Source organism: Papaver somniferum, chromosome 4, assembly GCF_003573695.1.
Source record: "Papaver somniferum cultivar HN1 chromosome 4, ASM357369v1, whole genome shotgun sequence".
Classification (NCBI taxonomy): domain Eukaryota; kingdom Viridiplantae; phylum Streptophyta; class Magnoliopsida; order Ranunculales; family Papaveraceae; genus Papaver; species Papaver somniferum.
The window spans coordinates 28,517,699-28,539,691 of record NC_039361.1 but is presented as its reverse complement, the minus strand read 5'-3'; the positions used below and the strand labels follow the sequence as shown (position 1 = coordinate 28,539,691).

The 21,993-nt window shown below is 35.9% G+C and overlaps 1 protein-coding gene across 2 annotated transcripts in view; it reads left to right on the top strand.

Annotated features, from left to right (window-relative positions):
• Positions 1-21,993, top strand: part of LOC113275028 (MADS-box protein SOC1-like) — a 45,598-nt gene that overhangs the window by 4,733 nt on the left and 18,872 nt on the right. The window contains exons 3-8 of one of the 2 annotated variants that reach the window (XM_026524452.1): positions 42-138; positions 1,337-1,398; positions 1,498-1,597; positions 1,705-1,746; positions 1,851-1,892; positions 2,264-2,694. In XM_026524452.1, coding sequence (XP_026380237.1) covers positions 42-138; positions 1,337-1,398; positions 1,498-1,597; positions 1,705-1,746; positions 1,851-1,892; positions 2,264-2,383 — 463 coding nt within the window. In that variant the 3' untranslated portion in view covers positions 2,384-2,694. Of the gene's footprint in view, positions 1-41; positions 139-1,336; positions 1,399-1,497; positions 1,598-1,704; positions 1,747-1,850; positions 1,893-2,263; positions 2,695-21,993 lie in introns of those variants that run through there. The other variant, XM_026524451.1, reaches the window with a different exon arrangement.

Below are 21,993 nucleotides of genomic sequence, written 5' to 3'. Positions count from 1 at the left end.
AAGACTGTTGTTAACGATTTATTCGTAACTGTGGTTTCCAGTATGCGAAAGACGATCGAGCGCTACCAGAAGTACAACAAAAATGTACAGGTCAATTACAGCAGCAACAGCAAAGCAATAGAACAACAAAATTCACAGGTCAGGTCACCTCTTTGACTTAAACTTTTTCACTCAAATATATCTTGTGTCTTGTTTGTCGGAAGTCTGATAAGTTGGTTTGAATGCCCTATTCACTAGTATTTGGATGTAGATACTAGCTAACGCCAACTACTCAGGTTTTCATATTAGGACATCGAGTGTGTAGTAAAATGCGAAGTTAGTGCTTGAAAATGTCAAACTCTGTCTGTCTAGAAAAGTAGATCATGCTAGCTCTAAAATGACTACTGCAACCTAGTAAGATCCAGTAATATTTGGTTGTTGATAAATATACAACACTAAAGCATGCAATCAATACCTCTCTGGAGGTGTGGAGTCTATGGACTTCGACGGAAAGTTGAATAAGCCAATAACTTCGCTATTGCACGATTCCTTTTGGATTCCTTTTGTGTTGCGGCTGAGGTGGTAATTTGTAGTGGTGTGATGAGAACTGCTGTACATACCAGGATATATAATATAGTATCATTTTTCCCTTTCATTAGGATTTTTCAGTAAAACAGAAGATTTCTGACAAGCCAGAGTTCTTTATTTTCTTGATAGACTAATGAAGTTCAAAACTCTGTTCTTTGCTGTACTATAAAAATTGCTGCAGTGTGCTTTATTGTGTGTGCAGTTGTTTCGACAAATGATATATTAGTAGTTTATATGAAGACGTACATCACTGTTTCTATGATCTGAAATTTTGTCTACTGATCTATGGCTAAAGAATTCTGAAAGCTTAAGTCAGTGTGTGATGCAAACGAGATAGATATGGGTATACGAGTAAAACGTTCTAGCAACAGTCTTTTTCAAATTACAGGGTGCCGTAAAATCTTTTATTATTAATTCATTTCATTGTGAACGTGTGTTCATTTTTGTCAGTCTATGAAATACTCTTCCTAAGATCACAAAGATCTCTGAAGTTTTGGAGGAAGCAGACACAAGTTCTTATAATTTGAATTTACAAGTTCCAAGTCTAGTAAGCAATTGTATTTTCTTCCAAGAATGATTTAGCATCCAGTGTATACTGTTGTCCTTTGTCACCTTATCACCCTTGCTAGCGTGAAAGAGCTAGTTCATTCACCAGAATCACCACTTCTTCTATATTCTTCTTCTTCTTCTTCTTTTTTTTCTTTGCTGTTTCTTCGGTAATTGACAATGTTAACGCACTCCTGATATCTTAACTATTTGTTTGTCTCAGCAATTGAAATATGAAGCTGCAAACCTCGCAAAGAAGATCGAGAATCTTGAAGCCTCTAAAAGGTTCAAAGACGAGAGCCTTTTCAACGTAGTGCATTTTTTGTTGGAATGAGTTGCCTGCTTTAAATTCATTTTATGAACTTTGGAAACAATTTCTTGTAGGAAGCTAATGGGAGAAGGCTTAGAATCTTGCTCCATTGACGAATTGCAGACAGCTGAGAATCAGTTGGAGAAGAGCCTACTTAATATCAGGGCAAGAAAGGTAAAATGGTGTAATCCATCACGGCGTTATCATGTTCGATTTCTTTAAAACTCGAAAAACACTAACTGAAAATAAACATATCTTTGATGTCTTCCTGTTTACTTCAGAATCAATTATATAGGGAAAAGATTGAGCAACTAAAACAAAAGGTAAATTGACACATTACATGTCACTTTATTAGATTCGCACATTCCGTTGATTTTTTTTTTAATGCTTGATAGTAATTTGCAAATGATATTGCATGACATTTCAGGAAAAGCAGCTTTTAGAAGAGAATGGAGTTTTATGCGAGAAGGTAATTTTAGTTAGTTTTATTTTCATTTTCAGACTTAAAAAAAAAAAGATAAGTACAAATTGTGAACGAGTTCTGGTCCAGTTTATAAAGTCCCACAACCATTTTGGTTGTATTTATTTCCGCAGAGGTGAGGAATCACTCACTTCTGCCACCTGATTTTAATGGTGAAAATGAGAGCATCCAATTGTGGAATACCATGATAGAAAGGAGTTTGTATTTGAGCATGTGCAAACATACTTAGCTTGAACCGCATGAGTTTTTTAGGGAGAAACAACAAGGGTCGGAGCTAAGTCTGATTGTGATAAAAGAGAGAAGAGCAAGCTCAAAGCTACCTAGTTAATGACTGACCATCTTTCATTTTGCCGTAACAGTGCGGGCCTCGACAAGGGGAACCACAGCACCAAAAGAGGGAAATAACACCTTATGAAATTACTCCAGATTCTCATGAGGTGGAAACTGAGCTACAAATTGGCAGACCTGAAAGAAGATGACATAATGTCGTTATATATAACTCCACATCCTCTTACTTGCTATCGTTATGATTGTGCTTAGGCCCGAGGCAACGAAAGTTGATATCTCATCATAACTATATAAACATATTAAAGCTGTCATATTATTTATTCAGTTACTTAAATAGGTATTCTTGATTTTCAAAATCATACGGCCAATTTCTTGTGTTAATGTAATCAGAACTGAATTTTCTGATATTGAGGTGTGTAAAATAAATCAGCTTGAGTATATGAGTGGTGTAAGAATTTAATATTTATATAGAACAGGGCTGAATTTTTCTTGATTTTCAGAATCATACGGCCAATTTCTTCTGTTAATGTAATCAGAACTGAATTTCTAATATTGAGGTGTGTAAAATAAATCAGCTTGAGTATATGAGTGGTATAAGAATTTAATAGTATTTATGTAGAACAGGGCTGAATTTTTCTTAATAAAAGGAAGAAACGTTTATAAACTAAATCAAACTAGGGCATTGCCCATTACATAAAGTTTCAAAGAAAACTGTCATTGTCACATTGTGACATGTTTTTAAGTGTTAAATTTTGAAGTTCAAGAGCTCCTAATACTTTTAGCAGGATGTTTAATATTTTTATATTGTCTTCAGGGCAAGCATAAAGGTGCGCCTCATTATAGGGGAAGGGCATCCCTTAGCTTACATATACGAAAACTCAGTTTCCCTGCAAATGGTGCAAAACCTTTCTTAATTTTTCTTTTTTACAAATTTTATTTCAGTGGATTTAGATAAATCTTATTTGTGGGTAAAAAAATTTCAAAGGAAAAAATAGAAATATAATAGGAAAAAAGGAATAGTAAAACACTTTATATAATACTGAAATTTTGAAAACGAAAACTCAATATCCGCCCAAAAAAGTCACGGAAATTGAGTTCCTGTAAAGCAATTCTTCAAATGGAAAAAACTCAGTTTTCTTGTCTCAACTCTTAATTACAAAGTGCATCAGATCTAATCCATTTTTACTTGTAGCGAAGTGAAGCGAAATCGTCACATTAAAGTGAAGTGAAGGGCTATAGTAGTTGGATTTTGCTGCAATTAAGATGTAGGATGGACATGCCTAAAATGGTTACATGTGCTTTAGACTCGCGTATGACGCTTTTTTGCGTCAGACACATAGGTGGCATCATATGCATATATCAATACAGTAAATTTACGAAAATGATAAACTTACCGACATATTCTCCTGACCATAATCCTGCAAGAGACGTGCAATGGGACCCACTTCAGCCTTTACCCATCGAGATGTTGAGAGGAGCGGCCATTGAGAGGAGCGGCCAGATTAAATTGGTTTCCCTTTCGGGATATCACTCGAGAGAATAATCGGTGAGTGTAGCAGCTCCCGTAAATTTAAGCAATGCTTTCATTTAACAAATATTTTTGTAAATGTTATCATAATAACCATATGTAACCCTAATATTAACTCAAAAAATGCACGAGTAACACGTGAGCAAATTTTTTACTATTATGACCATGTTCTCACACTCATTTTTACATGACTCTGATTAGGATTTGGACCAATATCCAACTAAATTATTAGAAATTTACTATTCCCTCCGTCCCTAATTAGACGACCTAGTTGTAAACTGCACAATTTTTAAGACAAGGATGTTAGTAAAACTTAGAAATGATTTATCTCTTAAACTATATCACGGTTTTTCGTAAACTTTATATCGTTGAAAAGCATTTTAAAACGCCTACGTAACGAATATAAACATAATTAACTATCAAATTATACATATTTCTTATAGTAACAAAAATAGATCATCTATTTATGGGACAAAATTTAAAACCAAATAGGTCGTCTAATTAGGGACGGAGGGAGTAAAAAATTGAGTTAGATGGTCGGAATCATCATAACCTAAAGTTTACTCTTTACACCTTTATGAATTCGTACATTTTGTCATTTCACTTGGCTTAGAGCAACCACAGTCATGACCAAATTTGGGGACTATACCCAAATTTGGTCCCAAATTCAGCCGCAGTGGTACCGACTAAAACCATATTTAGTCCAGTTAATTAGGGTTTGCGACCAAATGTGGTCGCCAACCCAGACTAAAATGATTAATAGTGGGACGGAAGTATAGTGGGCGTATGATTTCAGACGGAAGTATAGTGGACGCTCCACATCGGGCGTACGTATAAATAACGTATGATAATGGGGCGGATGTATATAGAGCGTTTGAGTTAGGCGTCATTATAAACACCGCCGGGCCATACGTAGATAAAACCTACGCCCCATAGCAGACGCAGTTATTAAAAACGCCTGGTTTGGACGCAGTTACTAAAAGCGCCTGGTCCGGGCGCATGTATTATGACCGTATGCGGGAGACGGACGTATTATTAACGTCTGTTGGTATTGCTGGTCCGTTGTTACTTGATGGGAGAGAATATTCAGTACCAATGGCTACTATTGAAGGTTGTTTGATTGCTAGTACAAACCGTGGGTGTAAAGCGATTTACGTTTCTGGGGGTGCTACTAGTGTTCTGTTACAAACTTGACTGGTTCTGCCATTGCATCTACGCCTGAACTAGAGCAACCACAGTCATGAGACGGACCAAAAGAATCCAGTACGCCTGTGTGAGACGTAATTTTAATGTACGTCTGTTTTGAGCGCACGTAATATGAGCGTTTGTTACTCAACAGTTACTATCAGAAGAATCCAGTACCTACTAGCTGTGATTTTGGAGGTGCTGCGATGCTTGTTAATGCCAACCCATGTAAGATATTTAAAAGCTTATACAGATTAATTCATCCTGTTTTTAGCTTCTTAATTAAACAAATTTCTTTGCTGACAACTTGTCAGCTGTGAATCTTTATTTTCTAATTGGCTCCATGATAGCTAATGGAAATTACTTATTCTCTTGAATTTCTTCTTAGGTACCGGATCTTGTGTATTTCAATCATCCACATCCTCATTATGAGCGCACGTAATATGAGCGTCAGTTTTGTGCCCACTCAGACGGACTTTCCATAAACGCCCCACTCAGACGGATTTCACGTATACTCCCGACCCAGACGCACCTTTCATCTCCGCCCTACCCAGACGCACCTTTTATGTCCGCCCGACGGAGACGCACTTTCTATCTCCGTATGTATCAGACGCACATAACATCTCTGTCCCAGTAGACGCACTTTCCATCGCCGTCCCATGTTCGGCGTGAATTATACCTGCGCCTCAATCAGGCGCACGTAATAACTCCGTTTCACTCAGACGCATATTATAAAGACGCTCGGTCAAGAAACGTGAGTATAAGTTCCGTCTCGCATCAAGCGTTCGTATAAGTTACGCTTCACCAAATTCTGGTCGTCCCCATTGCGCTTGAACACCCAGAATACCAATTTTTTTTGGCTTTTAGTCTGGCTTTTGGTGTTTGGTCCGTCTCATGACTGTGGTTGCTCTTACAAATCACATTTGGGATATCTGAGTCAGAAAATAAAACAGCTAGCATCACAAATTCACAGACAATTTTCTCCTGCAATTTTTTTCATCATATCATTTTATTTTCTTTTACAAGTGTTCGGTTCTTGTGTGTTGTGGCCTTGCCCTTACGCATAGAGTGATGCAGAGCAGTAGGGTCTGTGTACCTTACCAAGTTGCAGGGATATTTATATATGTTATAAATGACAGCTTATTAGTAGATTGCCCTTTATGGAAAGTCCTAAAGACAGTGGTGAAGGAAACAAGGAATAGAACTATATATGGATGGGGGTGTCTGCTGCAGTGAGACTGAGGATGATGTACGTAGCTCTCAAGATTTTTCTCACTTTTTTGGACCAACTTCATTTTATACTAATATATAAATAATATCTATTTGGAGATATTATTGACAGATCGATCTTATAATAATATATCAGATATGATTTTAATCAACCGCCACTGCACAAATATCCATTTTCACACAAATATCTCGAGCATAGTTTATAACCAATCTATATACGATGCGCAGGTAGGCCTGTCAATGGAAGAATATCCGTCGGATATTTAGAAATTCGATATCCGACATGTTAAGCACTACCGGATATTCGATATCCGATAATATCCTATAGGATATCAAAATCAGATATCAATTCCATAGGCTAAGCTGTCGGATATCCGATAAATATCCGGTTATAACAAAAAAGCTTAAAAACCCTTGTAAAACATTTTCATAATTGACGCTTATGGGATATTTATCCGACAATATCCGATACTAGACTCGAAATTAGGATAAATTATAAATAAGTTCCTATACGATAGTATCACAAATAAAACGGATAAAACGGATATGTTAAGGAAGAAATATCCGATAAAACGGATAAAATCCTATATGATCTCGAATACTCGGAAACGGATACCGGATATCGGACAAATATTGACAGGCCTATGCGCAGGTGTGCAATTCCACTTGCACTTGCTTATCGGGTGAAAGCAAATGTTACATAATCAACATACCGGTACATATATAGCAACATCAATATTAGCTTTACCATTTGGAAAATTAGTTTTCCAACATTTTAATTACATTTACATTCGGATGATAAAACTCATCTGTAAAGTGACCTTACGGTGAAAAGATGAAAGTCATAAAATAAATAAAATTGGAACAATGCATTATGCTAAGAAATACCACACCAAACATTGTGACATTATTTTCCGCCCTACAATCTAATCATCTCAAGATTGTTTACTGGGTGATGTTGCCGTACTACATTGGGTCGAGATCTTTAACAGTCATAATGAAATTAGGGTTGTCTCGAATCTCTACGAAAAGGCTTGTATCACGAACCCCTCACGGGTCGTTCTCGAGCTAAATCTTTTGCGTGTCGACGTGTCAAACCTCGTTTCCTAGGGAAAATTCTAAAACTGGGATAACTAACATAGTCCAGATGTATCCTTGTGTCACTGGCGTGGCAACTATGTAAGTCGCTGAATTTTGCTGTCGATCTCATAATCATTTTGGATTATCAAAAAATTGTACTATGTATTATTGTATTGAATTGAAAGCCAACAAATTTGATTATCTAATGATAATCTTTTGTTATTGTATTGAATTGAAAGCCAAAAAATTTGATTATCTACTGATAATCTTTTGTTTTGTAACAATGTTTTCTCGGTCTTAAAAGTTATTAAAATTTAGAAGTAAAAAGATTTTGCTTCACAAAGTAGCCGTTTTTTTTATACTAAAAGAAAGTTATTTTCAAATTATGATTTTTTTTTTTTATTTTTGATTTCGGAAATTGACTTTTTATTGAAGAAATCTTACATGTCCCGTAAAACCAATTATAAAATTCTATGTCTTTACGGTGTCACAAAAGACCCAAACGAATGAATGAATAAAAATGTCCCGCATTTTATGCTGTCAAAGACTTCCGGGAGTTGCACATTCTCAAAAGAAATAAACATTACTATTCTCTTCAGCCGCAGAGAAAGTTGAGTCAGATTTCAAACAACCATAATAAATACTAGTATTCAAACAGAAGAAGGGAAATCTTCTGAAAAGTTTTTGATACTTTTGCTATTCCAAAGAATAGGTATATCCTCCATAGTCATATGACTCATATCCTCTTTCATATCCACTCGAGCACTTCACTGTCTATCCTCCTACAAATATCCCATGCAGACTATTCTGATCAAAGAGAGGTGGACGGTTCAAAACTCTGTGGGCCCACAAATAACTACATATGTAATCAATCGAAGAGTTTAATCATCAAGAAATTAACTTTGATGAAAAATAATATAGAATAACATCTCTGAGAAGACCTTCCATGTTGGTTTACGTTGGGGGAAACCCTAGTTTTTCTTCTAACATCACTTTATGTTAAAGCAGAAATATCTTCAATTTATACTGAACTTCACGCGCGCTACTCTAGTTGGACCATAGTATCTCTCTTATTGAGCGTTAGCGCGTAGATATGCCAAATTTGGATGGGAGATATTTTCATCGGCGTGGGTCATTGTCAAGTACTGTAATTTCTGTGTAAGTGGACTGTGGGGTCCACTCCCGTGTCAACTCACCACAGCATACTTCATGATGTAAATAGATACAGGCGCTCACTCAGACCGGGGGAACTCTATCACGCGCTTGACCGCGGAACTTACGGTTCTCCATTTTTTTCGGAGAATACATTTTTCAACGTATGTATAGTCCTAAATCCTAATTTCTTGCCACCAGTAAATTAATTCCTGGAAGATAACTGCTGGATGCACCCATCACAAAGTTAATGCGTCCCGATTCAAATAACTGTGACAGAACGGGTGACTTTGATCTTAAGGCCAAGTACAATAGCAAATGCATTTCCCTTCGCTATAGCTTATTCAAAGCTAAGTGAAATGGGTGGGAGGCGCACCTCGTTATGGGTGATGGGCATTCCTTCGCGGAATTATACGGAATGTCAATTTTCGTTTTCTTTCTTTTTTTTCCAAATTTTATTTTATCCGATTTAGATAAATATTATTTATAGATAAAAAAATTAAGAAAAAATAAGGAAATATAATAGGAAAAAAAAGAAGAATTTTAGTAAAATAAAAAAGTTAAAAGTGAAAAACTAAGAGTGAAACTAAAAATTTGGAAGCGGAGACTAACTAGCCGTTCAAAATCACACGGAAACTAAGTTTCCACGTGGAGAATGGGGTGCTTAAGGGGGGGTCATATTTGATAAACTCCTTACAGTAGCTAAAGAATTTCGCTACAATAAAACGAAACAGAAGACCATAGTAGTTGGATTTCCTACAACTAAGCGAAATCGCTTACCATTGTGCTTGGCCTAAGAGCACCATAATCGTTATGCTAAAAAATTATACTATATAGGAGGCTGGAAATATTGCTAGAACATTTTTGAATTAGCAGATTCTTGACCGTCAATATCGTAGATGTGATGTCATCTAATCCACAGATTAACCACCATTACCTTAGTGATGCGTAGTTGTTTTTTTTTTCTTTTTTCACGTTCCAATTTTAATTTGTTTGATTAATTGCTTCTACATACTTCAACTGAACAGAGCATAATAAGTATATATGAAGATGATCTTTTATGTATATCTAATTGAAATCAAAGGAAAAAAGTAATTTTTTGGGATAACCCATGAACCTGCTAGAACCCTTGCAACTTGAGGGCCGATGGGAAGAACTCTGTTTTGCAAAATCGACTTGTCACTGGAGGCGTCATTGATGGCTGATCAATGTGTTTATTATTGGAGGGTATGGGTATCAGTATAATATACTCCCTAGTTCAAGTTTGCACAATTCTCAAGGCGATGAGGAGAGAAGAATATTTTTAAGTTTTTTTTTTAATAATTATACCCTTATGGATAACAATTAGTGAAATTTAGAAATGATTTATCTCTCAAATGATACATTGATATTCGTAAACTTTATATCGTTGAGATGAACTTTAAAATACATACGTAATGAATATAAACATGACTATCAAATTATACATATTTCTTATGCTAACAATAATCAATTAAAAAGGTAGTTTACCTATTAAGGGCAATTCCTATGGAAATGGCCAAATGAAATTTTTTGTTGAGCGAGGTGGATGGCCAATCTGGTTTTTCCATTATGGTAAAGCACTCAACGGTTGATCATCAAGAGCCCGTACTTCAGACACACGCTAGCGTTGTTAGAAAAAACGCAGACGTTGAAAACCAAGGCGTTGGCGTTGGCGACAGAACCGTTGGCGTTGAAGACACCAACGCGGGCGATTCTCTAACGGTCGATTCTCTAACGCCAACAATTCCAACGGTAGTATTTTCAAAACTATAAATTGCAACTGAATTCATTTTCAGTCACACCACTACTATTTCCTTCTTATGAAACTCTTCTAAATCAAAATTTTTTGAAACAATATGAGCGGCATTTTAAAAAAAGAGGTCAATAGTGTAAAGAAGAGAAGAGGTCGAAGAAATGAACCGGCACCGGGGCCTCCTATAGGTGTAGATTTTTCTCAAAGTCGGGAAGCAGAGTTTGCTTTGCCGAGTGTCGTTGTTGCTCCATCAATATTCCAAGGTCATGTGTCGGGACTTCAAGATCGGTTCTGAGGATTATTTTAGAATGAGAGGTGGATTTTCGGACTTAAAGGCTGTTTATGTAGTTTTACCTCCTCAAGTCCGAGAAAGGGTTGACAGATATCCCTGGCGTGCGTTTTGTAGTGTGAAGTCTAGAAGACACAACAATATAATTCCGAAAACAGTGGTAGAAAGGTGGTGGGAGACGTCGCAAACATTCCATTTTTTGGATTTTGAAATTGGTAAGCTTGTTTAACTTAATTTAAATTATATTATTTAAATAATTATTAAATAATCAAAAGAATTAATCATAGTTGATATTATACTTGTAATAAGAATTACCCCCTTGATTTGTATTTCATTTGTGGGATCCCAAGTGGAATGGGAGAGCCGCCACCATTCAACCAAGACGAATGGATATCAAATAGTAAATGGGAGGCGTTTTTTCCCTCGTTTATAGATTCAGAAATACGTGAAGATTATAAACAATTGAAATGAGGTGGGATTAAATGTTCAGCGTTGAAGTATTTCCTTCTCCAACCCAGAAACCCAGAACATGTAGATGACTATCCAGAACTCGAAAGGATGTTTATCTTATGGGTACTGGGTCAGACATTCTTTCCAAACTCAACTTGTGTTGCTCTTGATGGTTGGCTTCAAGCGTTAGAAGATTTTGACAAAGCACCAGATTACGACCGGGGATCTGTAATTTTAGCAGAATTGTACTGTGGGCTGGATCAAGCATCCATGGGCGGAGATAACTTCACTAGTTTTTGGGGCATCATAGAGGTAAATATCAAAATTATTATTTTTAAATCTAAATAATTTTTATGAGCAAATGTATATTAAGTCAAAATACTAAAATTATGGAGTAATTTGCAGTATTGGTGGTATACCTACTTCTGTGTTAGTAAACCAATCCTTAAAGACGATACCCTTAGATTTTCAATGTTGGATATGTACATCTCGACCAACTTAGCGAAGGACACTGGCAGCGACGTCTCGGGTTCCAGTTTTTTTCCCAGAGGTTTCATCAGATGACTCGGAGACACAACAACGTCGTTTTTCACCCTTACATCGATTTTCCTCAGTATGGTGCTAATCATGGACAATGTATTCTTGATTATTCTCTGTGTAGAGTTGTTTTTTACACTCCAGAATCAGAAAGAGGGGTTTGGTACTTGGGAGAAAGAGTGCAGTACCAAATTCAAGGTATATATGCAATTGCAATTAACCCGCCACAACATATGCAAAACCTCTAGATCAGATTTTTAAAGGCTGAGAAGAGCCAATTGGGAGAGATATGAACTAAATACACAGAGGGATATTAGTGAAGCGCAGTATGTCAGATGGTACGAGTCGATTGCGAAGCCTGTAATTGGGACACATGAGATGCACATCTATGGGTTTTATTTCCCAGGGTTATCACGCCTGTCCCATGATGCAAATACCGTTCCTAACTAGCCACCTCCAAAAGAGCCATGCTTTATGATTTACCCCACCACAGATGTAAGTTCTTCATCATCTTCGTCAAATATGCCTGAAATTCTTTGGGAGATGCCAAGTATTACTTCACAAGGTGAGCCAACCACGATTCCCATTGTTTCCCAATCTATGGAACGTGATTATCCTTACTACAATGTCACTGCCACTGATTAAGAGTTGCGGAACCAAATGAACGAGTACCATTGGATGACTCGACAAATGGGGGTTATACACTTGAATGTGTGTCGGAAATGGCACGAGGATACAATGATCCGATTGAGTCCAACTGTAAATGATGATGGGTGGCGGTCACAGTATTCCGATTCCACCAGGAGCAACAGATCATGGCACGATAGTGATGAAACAGTGGTGGGAGAAACACAAGTACGACAGAGTTCTTCTTCACCACACATACAACACAATACTTCACCATAAACTGTGCATGTATCTCAATCTCAAGTATTTCGGCTAGATCCTAGGCGCATTTCATCATCATTCTCTCCCTACAACCCAAATGATTGCTATACACCACCGCCACAACAACAACAAACATCTTATATGCTTGGAGGATCGAGTGTTTTCCAATCGCCTAATATTGTTCAACCATCTTTATCTTCTTATGGAAATTTATTATCTATGTTGGAAACTAGGGATATCGCAGGTCTATCCCCAGGTCTTGGAGAATTCTTGACTCCAGAAGATAACAATGAGAGAACTAGCGATGAGCGATGTTAGAGAGACTGTTTGTAATTTTTAATTCTGGTACATTTGTAATTTTAGTTTTAAAAGTACGACGATCTGAATTAAATGAAATTACATATGTTTAAAATTAATCGTTTTACATTAGCTTCACTGAATTACGGCAGACTACATTAGCTTCAAACAATGGGTTGAAACTGTTCAATACCTTAAGGATTTCGAAAGGAAAAGCCACATTTTTCCATCTTCGCCATTCAACCAAAGATCTTGTTACCATCTCAGCATCAGTTTGACCTCTCAGTCTATATCGATTGGCTTGTATGGTTAAAGCTACAAACTCAATTACTTCTTTCTTAATTGTATGAAAGAGATTTTCTACGTCGCATATATCACGACGACTCGGATTACGGGTATCACTGCAGAACCCGCCGTGAATAACCGCCCAGAAATTCACCCATGGATAGTTTGCTGAAGCAAGCTGAGTAAATAAAAAAAAACATAGTTTATGCAAATAGATTCATCTTCTTCTTTAGTATATGGAGCGCGCCAAACTAACAAGGGCCGAGACATGTTCAAGAATTGAAAAATTTGTTGAAGTTGAAGAATTTTTTTAAGCTCATAGAAGAAGAGAAGACTAGATGTGTGAATGTGAATTTGGAGTTGAAATGGAGAGTATTTATAGACTCAAAAATTATAGCCGTTAGATCACAAGAGTTTTAAGCCGTCCAGATTCAGCCGTTGGCGCTTCTGTGAAAAACGCAGCGCTTTAAGGAAAAACTCTGGCATGTGAAGTAACAACTGGCGTTGCAAGGAAAAGCGCCATCATTGGTGCCAAGGCCACCTAGACTTACACCACGCGTGCGCTACATGATCCAACTCACTCAACAAACCAACAAATTTGTTGGTTTGTACATCCATTTTTCATGTTTGTTGAGTCCATAGTGGGAGCAAAATCAACAAACTTCAAGTTTGTTGAGTCCATAAGAACTTCTCTAATGGGACAAAATATAAAAATGAATAGGTCATCTATTGTAGGACGAAGGGAGTAATTAGGAAGATAAGGACGATAGATGAAAGTACCATCACATGAAAAAAACAAGCCACATAAAATCAGTACATGTGGGATTGTTTCGTTGTCACCTAAAGCATATCTGTATTCTTCTTCATATACGAGCACTCGTATTCGTCTTCAGAATTAGGCCCTTAGTTTTACTTAACTTGCCAAATTTGACATCATAAGAAGATGAAGAAATTTAATGAAATTAGTCATGGTTATCTGTGGGGTTAGATGACGTCACATATACTATATCTGATGGTCACAGATCCACTAGTTCAACAATGCTCTAATATTGTTAGAGCGACAAAAACATTCGCCTGTGTAAATGCTAAAGGTATTGTATATACCATGGTAAACTCATTTGGTATATTTACAATACAAATTTAGGACTGCTAAATTTAACTCAGTAGGAATTGTAACTTTACGCGAAAACTAGATTTTAGAAGATAGGGCATGATTTTAAATCCAGCTGTGGATTAATTTTAAACGAGACGGGCTTTGAAAAACCGTCGGCTATCCATTATCTAACGATTTATATGGAAAGTTAGTGTACTCTTATTTTTACTGACGAGGTTTAATATACTGTCGAAGTTTAAGCTTAATTCCAATATGTGCCGACTGAATATTTAATATTTTGGATCAGTTTCAGTTACCGTCGAAAACATATATAACATTCATCAAGTATAGTTATAAACCGTTATGGATGCTTTAAGGTTGTGTTTGATTATTGTTAGAGCATTGCTCGGTTGAACCCACAAGTTTTGCTATCTCAAGCTTGTTGTCAATGTTAGATGATCAAAATTATATCATGATTTCTAGTCTACTAAATGTTTAAAGGTTCTTAACAATATTAGTTCTATGAATTAATTTGTGGATCAATTGAAAATTGCTCATGCAAATAATCATATCACTTGGGAATGTTTCAAACATTATAAGAGAGAAATATGAACTTACTGATATTTCTACTCAGGGTAGGTTGACGAACCAGTTTGCAAACCAAAAATGTCTGAGATACAGAAATACATGAGTTTGGCGAACCAATTCGAAAACTGCAAGTTCGGTTGAGAACAGTTCACGAACCTGTGGGGGAACAGTGGTGAACTGAATTCATAAGTTGGATAAATAGGCTAGCAGTTGGTGAACCCGGTTCATGAACCGTTGTCAACTGAGTTCGGTAGTCTAGAAGGGTTGGCGAACCCGGTTCACGAACCGTAACACCCTGACTCGTGAACAACCTTACAATTGGCGAACCGTTGTACCAACTGTCCGGATAATGTTTAATAGATACTTAAAGACTTATTATTTTAATATGTTTAACATTGTTAGAAATCTCCTAAACACTTCTAAGACTTCATTGATCACTTAAATACTTACGTGTATGAATCATGATTAATTTCTTAGGTGTTTAAATAAACATCAAATGGATTTTAGTTCTTTGACTAACTTGCCGAACCGAACAGTCATTATACACGGTTCCCTAACCGAACCTATGTGTATACTTTTCTATTGTATTTTGAAGACCCAAAGTTTTTACTTGATTCTCAAGTTAGCTTGAATTTTAAGCAAACCCTGGTCTTTGAACACTATAAATAAAACATCTCTGTTATCTGGGAAATTCAATCTCTGACACTTTGTGTCCTATTTGATTATAGAGTCGTCCTCTACTGACTTAGGTTTCCTATGAGAAACATAGGAAATTGGGGATTCGTGAAGACAAGTTCGACTATCTTTACCTTTATAGTTCGTGAATCCTGATCTTTCTTTTTTGTTATCGAGGTTCTCGTAATCTCTTTCAGGCAATATAGATAGTAATTGCAAAGTTCTCTTCGTCTCAGACTTTATCTTGGATATTAATTTTTGATATCGTTCAAGTACTCTGCTTAACAGTCAGGTTTACGGACCTTGTGTTTATATACATACTGATTGAGTAGAGGTTAATATATTAACTCTATATACATGTTGTCAAGGATCATTCAATTGGTGTACTTGCACTGTAATAAGTTTTCCTATACAGGTTGCCGAACGAAAAAGTTGGGTTTTGGTATCCCATAGATTTTCAATTATATCTAATTTCATAGAATTAGCCATCATTCCATCAAAACAACACGTTTTCCGTCGTTCGATTACCAATCCAATTTCATATAATTGTGGGTGAAAAGACGAGGGTACCCAAATATACCTCAATCTAAAAAAATTCCACCTATAAGTCCTTTCTCCGAAAGTGATTGTATATGGACTGAGACAATACAAAAAATCGGTTCACACTTCGTGTGATCGTCTATGGATATGAGATCGAGACAATACGACAACAAGAAAACTTGTGTGATTGACTATGGATACAAGATCGAGACAATACAACAACGAAGTATGACTACTTGATAATCGGTTCGGACTTAACCAAACACTATAGGATTGCTATCAAGTAATTAGGAATTAACGTTTGTGTATTTTACTTCTAATTATAATAAATCAATTATACTTGCGGAAATAGAAAAGTAAAAGACACAACAAGATTTTGTTAACGAGGAAACCGCAAATGCAGAAAACCCCTGGGACCTTGTCCAGAATTAAGCCGCTATACAAAATCTAAACCAACTTCGTATAGTTGAGACCAAGCAACTAAACCTATAGTTCACCTAGTTCCCTCAGTATCCCTGCGCCTCCAACTTGTAATAAGTCACGCACTTGGAACAATTCCTTTGGTTCGTATTTCAAACAGTCAAGGAACAAGAAATCTGTTCGGTAACAACTCTTTTCAAACAACGTGATATGAGTTTGACAAAAGGCTCTTTCGTTTATACCAATAAACTCCTTTGTCAGGTTCTTAGATCAAACTATTTAACAACTACCAAAGTAATTGTTTAGACTATGCAATCAATACTATTAATCACAAAGAAATGTATTGATGCCGATCTACTCAACTAATCAATCCAATATATCAAAAGATAAACCGATAATAGTTGGATCCCCAGCCGATCAAGTTTTGTGAACACCAAAGATTATGAACTCAAATAAGAAATCTTCTTAGATCTTCAATAAACACCTGCACACAAACAACTTGAATCTCTTGTGATCAATCACACACAGAACGGAATCTGTTAACTATGGATTATCACAATACGTCTTTAGATCTACAAAGAGTCTAAAGATCCCCGTCGATACTTCGATCTAGTTTGAGTGAATCTTATATCAGAAGAGAGGATTCTCAAGCATAAACAAACTAGGTGCAATCAAAGTTCAACAACCGTTAGTCAATCAAATCAATTGAAACTAATAATAAACTGCAATTATCTAGTTTCCCACCAACGATACTCGTAGAGCTTCTCAATCCCAAAGAAGTCTTTAAAACGAGCGGTCGTAAGAGATTTCGCCTAATTAGGGTACTTTCCTCTCTGAATAGACGGCTCCACCAGTAACAACATAACTAGGTAGTTTTGCTGGCTCTGAGGATTAGTTTGCTCGAAATGCAAACTTCAATATTTATAGACCAAGGAAGTTTGGACACCAAGGAATTTCCAAAACCGAATATTCTCAAAGATATGCAATAAAGCCAAAATCGGTTTTCATAATTCCTGGAAATGCTCTGTCCAAATATTGACCGAAATCTCAGTAGAAAATCTCCAATTAGTAAATGCACATTACCAATTTTTATTTTCTAAAGATATGCATTTAATTGGTGGAAATTAAAAGCATATAAAACTAAAAACCTTAATTAAAAGATTCTCAATTTATTTCGATCCGGGATTCTCCTTTAATTATTAAGGAATATCTTTGAACAATAATAGATAAGAATTACTGCACATGCTCAAAATATGTCGACATCTTTACTTTGTAAATCCTTTTTCATATTTACAATCTTGGAACTGATTTTCCACACTTCCAAACGAGTTTAGAATTGGTTCATCTGATTTCCAAGAACTATTTGATTGATCAAAAACATTCAATCACCATTCATACGTTTAACGGTCTACCAAACACAAGTTCGGTTCTACCTCCAAGTGGCTACTAGGATCGGTCACAATAGTTTCCAAAAATTTGTTAAATAAGTACCAGGATCGGTTACCACTATTTATGGTACTTACTTGTGATCGGTTGCACAAGTTATACGATCGGTTACACCAATAACTAGAACTTGTTAACCTATTACAAGGATCGATTGCACATCTTGTGATTAGTCCCACCAAGTTCTAGAATCGGTTACCCAATGACTAGGAATGGTCACACCAATTACAAATATGGATCATGCCATCTCAGGTGATTACTTAAGATTGGTTTCACTAATAAAAGTCATACCGATACATAAGTCAGGCATTGTGAATAGTTTTACCAAGATACATAAAAAAGTTATGAGCGGTTATACTAAACACACATATTAGTAATCCAAAGATTTGCAATGAATAAAAATACCAATAAGCCTAGCGATTTCCCTTTCGATTCACAAAACAAGTTTATGAATTGTACTTCCTTTAAACGAATGTAAAACATTGTTTCCTAAGACGAAATCTTCACCCATACACATACATAATCACAATAACATTCATAAGATTATGTCGATGTCTTATATACGAAGTTCAAAAGATAGGCGTTATACTTCGTATTATAATTCCTTAATACTACGTCTAACTAGAGTGTAATCATTCACAGCTTCGCAGTTATGTTTTCAATATATCACGACTTGAAAGATACGTTAGGAATGAAAAAGTTCAAGTCAAAATATTACTAACCTCAAGAGGAAGGATGATCTCGTCGTTGTAGTTCTTTACTTCATCACATTCTTCAAATCTTCGAGTAATACTTGTATGTCTCATATCCTAATAACTTTCTAGCTAACCTATACGAAGTTAACTCTAGTAAATAATCAAGCGACACTTTAAATGAGTTTTGGTTCACTAAAATATGACAACCAAACTTGACATACCAACGCTTGGTGGGTTCAACCGAGCTATGCTCTAACAGTGGGCCCATTTAATAAAAAAATAAGTTTTTACTTTTGAGTTGTCAAAAAAGAAATAAAGATTGGCGGTAGGGCAGACAAGCTCCCAACCATGTAATCACAGTCATGAGGTTCCACCAAAACTATTGGCTTTGATTAAGAGATTTGATATTTTTTATTAATTATGAGCAACGGTGCAGTGATAATAACAAAAAATATAACGTTACCAATTTATATTTGTTGCCTAAATTTTAAATTAGAGATTATTAACTAGGATTCCATAGTAGGGGTTCTGCCTTCAATCTTTTGAATTTCAATAATGGTAATTAATGGTGTTATACGATATGAGTTTTTTTTTTTTTTTTTTTTTTGAAGATGTGCACGAGTGTTATTCTAAATATATATATATATATTCTTAAGTTAACATCACTTCAACCATGTGACTTTGATATAACTTTATGAATGTTAATACAGTAGAACATTTGTATATCGGTACTCTCAGGCAAGCACAAAATTATTAATATATGGAGGTTATTAATATATAGAGGATCATAAATCTAAGATTTTACGTATCAGGACTATGATTTTGTATCAGTATGTAGATGTTATTAATATTTAGAGTATTAATATATGGAGGTTTTGGTCTATAATTGGGATAGTGGTCGTGACGTTTGTTTGGATGTAACATTTGTATCCCCTTTTACTGGATGCGCACTTTTGTGCCTGGACAAGTAATTAATAACGTCGTAGCTCGGAAGCATAACAAATATCTGGAGAAGTGTACTGCACAGGGGTTTGGTTTGGGGGTCCTTGCATTCACTACTTTGGGGGAGTTAGGTGGAGATACTATAGATTTCCCGAAAAGATTGCGAAATTACATGGCTAGTCATGATGCGAATGTCAAAGTGAGAGATTTCCTATTCTATAGGTTACGAGTTGTCATCCAAAACGGGATTGGAGCTCAGCTTGTTGCTCGGCTCCCGTCAAGTTTCTTGTGTAATATTGATAATGATTGTGCTATTTAAATCAGAAAAGATTTTGTGCATTAAGAAAATTTTTTTCTGAATCTTACAAGAAGAGAATTGAAATTGATGAATTGATTGGGTTGAATCTCCGTTGTAATTCTAAAGTTGTTAGGTTGATTAGTTTTAATAATTGTTCAAGTTTCTCTTTTATCTTTGTGTACTCTCGTTGTTGCTGGTAATAACTTGTCATTTTTATTGAAACTAACTTCTATTGTGACTGCCACTTATACAACTGTTGTTTGAATGAACTAATCATTTTTTTTTATGTTTTTTTTATAATTTAGAAAAATGACTTTCTTTAGGGACTGAAAATACGCAGAACATTTATTTCGACCTTGCTACAGCTGGGACAGTGGGGGTTGGTCCAGATATGGGACGTGATGTGTCACAATCTTAATGGTGAAGAGGAGAATGACTCTAACATTGAGATTGGTAATAGGGTAAAGATGAAAATGATTAAAGATCTGGATTGATTGTCCCACATCTGGCTTATGTTAGTTGTCTGAGTTATAGAGTTTTCCTATTTCTAATCCAAAATATGTATGCCAATTGCCCACAATTTATATGGTTGATACCAATATTACTAGAGGCTGGTACCATTTAGACGATCCAACGGTCAGGATCGCTTAAGATATTTTTGTCCTACATGAAATGGTATCAGCCCCAATAGTCTGGTATCATCCCATATAAATGGTGCAATTGCCAGCTAAAATGTCAGACTAATGCAAAGGGGGTTACTTATATCATTGCATGGACTTCGTTTAGCAACAGTCGAACAAAATCTCCACAAAATTGTAAAGACCCTAAATAGAAATGAGCCACGTGAAGGTGTCTGGACGAGGGGAGAGGAGGACTACCAATTGGGATAAATGCCTATTTGACACTTGGCAATGCACTACCACAAATGACACGTAATGTACAATGAATTATGTACGGCGAATAGAAAGAAAGAAATATATTTTCTGTATTCTTTTCTGTGATCACGTTAAACTCAATTTATTTATTAGTTGGTCCTTTACTTTCCTCGTTCACTCACTTATCTTCATGTTTAACTCTGTTGTCTTCTGGTTGAAATTAAGAAAAAAAAATTAATGTGAAAAGAAAAAGAAAAAAAGAAATAGATAAAAGTCGGGTTTATGAGCTCACTTGGGTAAAGAGATAAATAAGGAAAGTTAGGTTTTGATTGGGTTTGTTCTTTTTCTATATAAAGCCATTGAGCGAATGAGGAAAAAAAGCAAGATAGATACAAGCTCCATAAATAGAGTTGGTCTTTCTTTCTTGAAACAGAAGCATCTGTTTCTTCTTTCATTTTCCGTTTTTCAGTCTTCTTCTTCATCAACACTTTCAAAGTGAGTTTGAGCTGCTTAGATCTTTTATTACTGGTACTAATTTTCATGATTTTAGCTCAAATTTTAGTTCGAATTTGATACTGATTTTGACTTTTTTCTTATTTTGATTTTGATGACGGTGATGATGACGATGAAGATAACATTTTATGAACAATCGATTTTGAGTAGAAATGGTGAGGGGAAAAACAGAGATGAGAAGAATAGAAAACGCAACAAGTAGACAAGTAACATTTTCAAAGAGAAGAAATGGTTTGCTGTGTTGGCGCAATGCGGAAATGTGATGGGTTTATGGAAATGATTTTGAAAGAGAGGTTGGTTAATTGGAAAGTGAGGCTTTGATTAATATGAAAATGAAAATGTTACAAGAGTTTTGTGTAGCAACTTTGGCTTCCACTAGTTGTTTACAAAGAGGCACTTTGGCTCTTACTCTAACTCTAGCTCTCACTCTACTACTTACTCACTCACTTGAGTTGTGGATGACCACAAAGGCCAACATTTGCTTCTATTTATACTACTTCATGACCAACTACTAAGAATACTCTAGACTTGGAAATCTCTAGAGCTAATTGACCTAGATCATTCTAGAGAAAGAATTCTCTAGATACACATGATGGAAAATGTCTTAGAAGACTCTAGAATGGGCTTGCACTCTTTTTATCTTAGAAGAGTCTAGATATCTCTAGACTGGGCCTATGCATTGAGATAAGCCCATGGGAGTTATAGTTAGCTATCTAGATAATTCTAGATTTACCCATCACAATTATCAAATGTTTTTAACACCCCCTCTTAATTGTGATGTTGAGCTTATCTCTAAAATGATTGAATTTATCCACCGTGACTGCTTTTGTGAAAATGTCCGCATTTTGTTCTTGCGTCGGACAGAATTGGAGCTCGATTTCCTTGTTCTCTACTAACTCTCTGATGAAGTGATGTCGTAGCTCTATATGCTTCGTCCGTCCGTGGAACACTGGATTTTTTGTCATTGCAATTGTAGACATATTGTCACAGTAGATAGTTGTTGGTTCTTTTTGCTTTTGTTGTA